A 6,000-nucleotide genomic window follows, 5' to 3' on the forward strand; every position below is an offset into this window, starting at 1 on the left:
GATTTGCACACCTGTGAGAGACATTTTTTAAAAAAGATTCGTTATGACTGTCATTCAAGGTGATAATCAAGGAACTAAATTTGCTTTCTTTGTCTGCCTTCAGTGCCCTCAACTCCCACAAACAGACAACATGCTAAGAAGATTAGAGAGGCACTTCATAGTCATTATGCTGCAATGTCAGCTTTCAAAACCAAGCATTTTGAGCTAGAAGTTACAAGGGGGAGATTCATACCAGAGTATCATGCAGTTAAGAGCTTTATAACAAGCATAGAAAACACAATTAGACGCTGTTGAGAAACGTCAGACATGCATAATGCTTACCCAGAGATTGCAAAGTAGTTTACAAATGTTAAGCCTCACAATCCCACAGAGATGCCATACAAAATATTTTAATTGTGATGGAGCCAATTGCACTAGGTGCTCTACAAAGACAGAACAAAACGATGGTCCCTACTCCAAAAAGCTTACACCTAAGAATGGCTGAACACTGCACCCCAGTATTTCTCTTTACTACAGAATTCCCTATTCTTTGAATGAGGAATACTGCAGAAAATTAACGACCCCATGCGCTAGATCTCCTGTTTTAAATGGTACCCATTGTATTTACGTTTTATATCCCTTTTACAGATAGATAAGCTAAGGCACAAAAAAGTGAAATGATGTGATCAGGACCATGTATGCTGTGTTGTTGTAGCCATGTCAGTCCCAGGATATTAGACACCTCCGGGGTGGGTGAAGCAATATTTTTTTATTGGACCAACTTCTGTTTTACTGGACAGAAGTTGGGTCCAATAAAAGATATTACCTCACCCACCTTGTCTCTCTTGATCGAGACCACACAGCAAGAAAGTGGTAGAGCTGGGAACAGGTAGGGTGACCAGATGTCCCGATTTTATAGGGACAGTCCTGATATTTGGGGCTTTTTCTTATATAGGCTCCTATTACCCCCCACCCTCTGTCCCGATTTTTCACACTTGCTGTCTGATCACCCTAGGAACAGGACCGAAGAGACCTCCTCCCAGCTTCATGTTCTAAAAGAACGTTACTTTGCTTTGTTATAGGTCCATCACAGGGAATTTGCCTCAGCTTATGAGAGTTCCAACAAAGCCCATTTCGGAAGCACACAGTTTCAGTGCTTTTGAAGATGCAAAACACTACATAAGTATTTGCAAACACAGATGCATTTAGACACCTAAACAAATGGCCTGATTTTTAGGAATAACAGGAGTACTTGTGGCACCTTAGAGACTAACAAATTTATTAGAGCATAAGCTTTCGTGGGCTACAACCCACTTCTTCGGTTGTAGCCCACGAAAGCTTATGCTCTAATAAATTTGTTAGTCTCTAAGGTGCCACAAGTACTCCTGTTATTTTTGAGGATACAGACTAACACGGCTGCTACTCTGAAACCTGATTTTTAGGGATGGTCAGCACTCAACAATTCCTATTCCATCTCAGGATCCTTATTTATTTGCCTAATCACAGGCCATGGAGGCTGGGAAGGAGGGCAGGGGGGCCACCCGGATCATGGCTTAACCACTTTTTGGCTGGGCCAAACTGTGTGGCACTGCAACCCTGCACACCAGCTCACACCACCACTTCTTCAAATTTGGAAGGGGTGGATATAGGGGTCCATGGGCAGGGAAGTCAGGTGCATGGGGGGTGCAAATCTATAGCTCCTCACACATGCACTTTAAGTGGCATTCCAGAGCCCCTGTGCTTAAGTATGAATTAGAGTCGACACCCAAGTCTGAAAACAGTCCATCTCTACCAGTGTCATCTCTGCAGCGTCAGATGAGCCTCTGCAGAAATTAACTTTAAGAGCAGGTTACACTATAATGGAATGAATGACTTATTCGGAGTCAACATACTAGAAAGCATTGGATTCGGTGTGCCCCCAAATCAGCAAACAACAGCACACTTAGTACAAATGTGTGCCTCCCGAGTCCCAGGGAACCCCACCCCCACCATTGTGCTTCTGTGGAGAGGAAGGGAAATCAATGCTATTTCTGGAGTCAGTTTTATTGTTTTCCCCTCCAACTTGCTGCAATACTAGAATTACTTCCAGGGGTTGGATCCAGCGATAACATAGCTGAGTGTGAAGAGACATAGGATCCTCTGCTCCATGCTGACAAACTGCAATCAGGAACAAGTCACCTTTTAGGGTGCCGATTTATGCACCTAAGTTAACAAAAGTAAGATCTGATATTTGCTTTCTCGCACTGGAGACCCTCCTATTTCACCAGTGCTGCAACAGAGACACTAGGAGAGATGAAAGTGATTTGTCCCAAGATCACACACACTGTCAGTGGCAGAGCCAGACACGGGAGTCCCAAGTCCCAGTTCTCTGCTCTGCCTACTATTCTATAGTCCCTCCAATAGATGGGAATAGAACCCAGGAGTCCTGACTCAGTCCTCTGCTCTAGCCATTAGACTACATGGCCTTTCAAGAGCTGGAGCAGAGCTCACTAGAAGTACTGCTTCACAAGCCTCTGCTCTAACCACTAAACCACATGTTGCCACGTGAAAGAAACTAGGGGTCAGATCCTGAACTGGTGTAAACTGTCCTGGATCCACTGGATAATTTATACCAAGTGAGGATCTGCCCACAAGTAACCTGGTCAAAGAGCAAATCCTTGGCTCCCAGGGATCAAACCCCAAAGCCAGCCCATAGCCTCGAAACCTATTTCAATAATTTTAAACATTCAATTCTCTTTAGTGTTTTCCACAGGGAGCACGAGGAGGTGGAGGATTTTAGACTCAGCATCCTGTAACGCATACAAATATTCCTTCAGTCGATAAATACTGGTTTTCTAAATACATCCTCTAGCTGCAGAATTCACCGAGTGTACATGTTCTCTGCGAAGGAAAGTCAAAGCACAAATATTCGGGTCACACAGCAGAAAGCCCATTGTGGATACAAGGCTCCCCCAGCACAGGTTACGAACACCTACATAACCAAGGGCCTGTAAGAACATTTCCCATCCACTGGGACAAAACAAACAACTCCTCCTTCACACACTTAAATCCACAAAAGACTGGAAACCAAGGCATTTTTACTGCTATGAAATACTCATATTTAATAAGTATTTCAAGATAACTGACTCTGCAGACATATTGATCTTTACATATTTTTAATTTATCTTACAGCTGAACACAATTAGGGGAAAAAATCACAAGCAGCCAGAGGCACCGCAGAACCCACCTGAAGAATTACAATGTGCTGGGGGAAATTCAGTTCAAAAATCTCAATGGGTCAAGGACAAGCTATAAAGGAGGCTCAATTAACACTGGAGACACGGCCTAGTAGTTTAGGGCCAAATTTTAAGTTGTGCCCCCCCCCCCAAAAAATCAGACTCAATATAATAAAGATAAAAATGTTTCTATTCAGAGATTTTGTTGGGGGTTGTATTTAAAATTTCCTCTGCAGGATTTAAATACCTCACTGCATAGGACCAGTGCAAGTGACCAGAAACCAGTAACAGTCCAGTACCATTATCCAAGTGATGTGAAATGAGAAGTAAAATCAGTCCCACCTCCAGAAAGTGGCTCCCTCTGCACTCGCTCCTTCATGTAGGGGCTGGGGGGGATTGAAACCCTATTCTGGAAACATACAGGTGGGGAGAATATCCTAGGTTCTCTCCAGAGAGGACTTTCCTTTCTCTACAGGGAGTATGTGCTGGGGGGGGGGGGGGGGGCAGATATCCTTCTCTCTGCCAAGGGTGTAATTCCCCTTATGCACCTTGACCTATGATCTCTCCAGTCCCAGGGCGGGGGGGAGGGGGTGTCCTTCTCTCTGCCAAGGGTGCAATTCCCCTTATGCACCTTGACCTATGTTCTCTCCAGTCCCAGAGGGGTAGGATCCCCCTATGTCGGCAGGGGTCACCAGTCTCTCTGTGGGGAGAGGGGAGATTCTCCCAGAGAGGGGTCTCTGTCCTGACTGAGGCATATTCCCATTCCCAAGGGAAGGCATTAACCCTCTCCCCTACAGCAATATGCTCAAGCCCCCCCCCCCCCCCCCAGGATGCAGACCCCTTTGCACTCCACAGAAATCTCTCTGAGCCCTTCTGCTGTCCCCCAGCCACCCCTCCCCAGAGCCCTACTCCATATCTGTATCCTGTAGTCTCCCCACCCCTGCACACACCTCCAGGGTACTCCATGTACACCCCCGGGTGGTCCCCTCCCCTGCTGGTCTCCCATAGAGCAGTTTCTCAGAAAGGTCACCTCTCCCCATCTGCCATCAGGCAGTCCCCCCATGCTCCCGACTTGTGCACTCCAGCCTATATGCCTAGAGATCTCAGGGCCACAACTCTCCCCCCCAAAAAGGATCCCCATTTAAATGCCCCCCCAAGATGGCACCCCTCCCTTGCCAGGGCCCCATTCCCTCAAGGAGTAAGGGATTTTGATGGGGGAGGTCGTCCTTCACCAGGTCACCCACAGTCCCAGCTCCAGTATGTAATCTCCCCACCCCCTGCCCCAACACATCGCTCTGAGCTCAGCTCCATTGAGGCTGGTTCTCCTTCAGGTGAGAGGTCCCCTCCCCCTTCTCCCTTCAAGGACCCAGTCCATAGGTGCTGGGGGCGCTGCTGCACCCCCGGGCTGGAGGGTGCAGCTTCCATCAGACACAAGTTCAATGGTTCTCGGCACCGCCACGATACAAATTGTCCCAGCACCCCTGGCCCAGTCCCGCCCCCAAGGACTCGCATCCCCAATACGCGGTCCCTCTGCGGTGGGGAGGGGTCCCCCTCCATCCCTCCCCCCATCACTCTGTGCGGAGGGGTGCCCCTCCCCCATCTCCCGCTGCCCCGCCCCCCCGGGGGGACGGGTCCCCCCCCGGCTCGCTCGCCCACTCTCTCTCTCCGCCCGGCCCCCCCGTACTCACACCTCCAGGATGCGGTCCCCCTTGCGCACCCCGGCGCGGTCGGCCGCCCCCCCGCCCAGCACGGCGCTGACATGCTGCAGCGGCGCGTACAGCTCCCCGTTGATGCTCCGCAGCTGGCCGCCCTCGCTCACTTGGCCCCGCACGTTGAAGCCGTAGCCGGACTCCGACTTGACGATGCGGACGACGCGGGGGCCCCCCGCCCCGGGCCCGCCCCCCCCGTTGCGGTGCGGAGCCGGCGCCGAGCGCTGCAGCCCTTCACCCTCCTCGTCCGCCATCTTGGCGAGTAGTTCGCGGCCGTCGCCGTCACGCGATCCCCTCACCGGCCACCGTAGCCAGGCCGCCGAATTGCTAAGGGAGATGTAGTTCACTGTCTGTGGGGGCGCACAGCACCATGGGAAATGTAGTTTAGGGTCTCTGAGGGGCACACAGCACTATCGGAAATGTAGTTCAAGGAGCCTGGGGGGCGCATGGCACCACGGGAAATGTATTCTGGGGAGTCTGAGGGGCACATGACGCCATGGGAGATATACTCAGGGGGATCCTGGTGATGCATGGCACCATGGGAAATGTAGTTTAGGGAGTCTGAAGGGCGCACAGCACCATGGGAAATGTAGTTCAAGGTCGCTGAGGGGTGCACAGCACCACGGGAAATGTAGTCTGGGGAGTCTGAGGGGCACACGACGCCATGGGAAAGATACTCAGGGGAGAATCCTGGTGATGCATGGCACTATGGGAAATGTAGTCCAGGAATATCGAGGGGATTCACAGCACCAGGAGAAATGTAGTCAATGGAGCCTGGTGGGCCTTGTGGGAAATGTAGGCCGGGGATCCTGAGGGGTGCATAGCCTTATGGGACATTTATTCTGAGGAACTGAGGGGCACATGGCCCCATGGAAAATGTAGTCTAGCGAGCCTGGGGGCACATGGCACTATGGGAAATGGAGTCTGGGGATGCCTGGGGAGCATGGCACCCTGGGAAATGTTGTCTGGGGTCGTCTCAATGCCCCCAAGCCTCATGGGTGATATAGGCCCGGTCACCCCCACAGCTCCATGGGAAAGGTAGTTCAGCCATCTCCCAGATGCAGAGGCTCATGGAAATTGTAGTTCCAGAAGCCCTG

General features: G+C 50.7%; 1 protein-coding gene across 2 annotated transcripts in view; it reads right to left on the reverse strand.

Annotated features, from left to right (window-relative positions):
- The window catches only part of SNX27 (sorting nexin 27), a 50,413-nt gene extending 45,256 nt beyond the window's left edge, over window positions 1-5,157 (reverse strand). For both annotated transcript variants that reach the window (XM_065420075.1, XM_065420074.1), the window contains exon 1: window positions 4,883-5,157. In XM_065420075.1, coding sequence (XP_065276147.1) covers window positions 4,883-5,157 — 275 coding nt within the window. The remainder of the gene's footprint in view (window positions 1-4,882) is intronic.
- Between the last annotated feature and the right edge of the window lie 843 nt (window positions 5,158-6,000).

The sequence above is a fragment of the Emys orbicularis genome, chromosome 20 (genome assembly GCF_028017835.1).
Source record: "Emys orbicularis isolate rEmyOrb1 chromosome 20, rEmyOrb1.hap1, whole genome shotgun sequence".
NCBI classification, from domain to species: Eukaryota; Metazoa; Chordata; order Testudines; family Emydidae; genus Emys; species Emys orbicularis.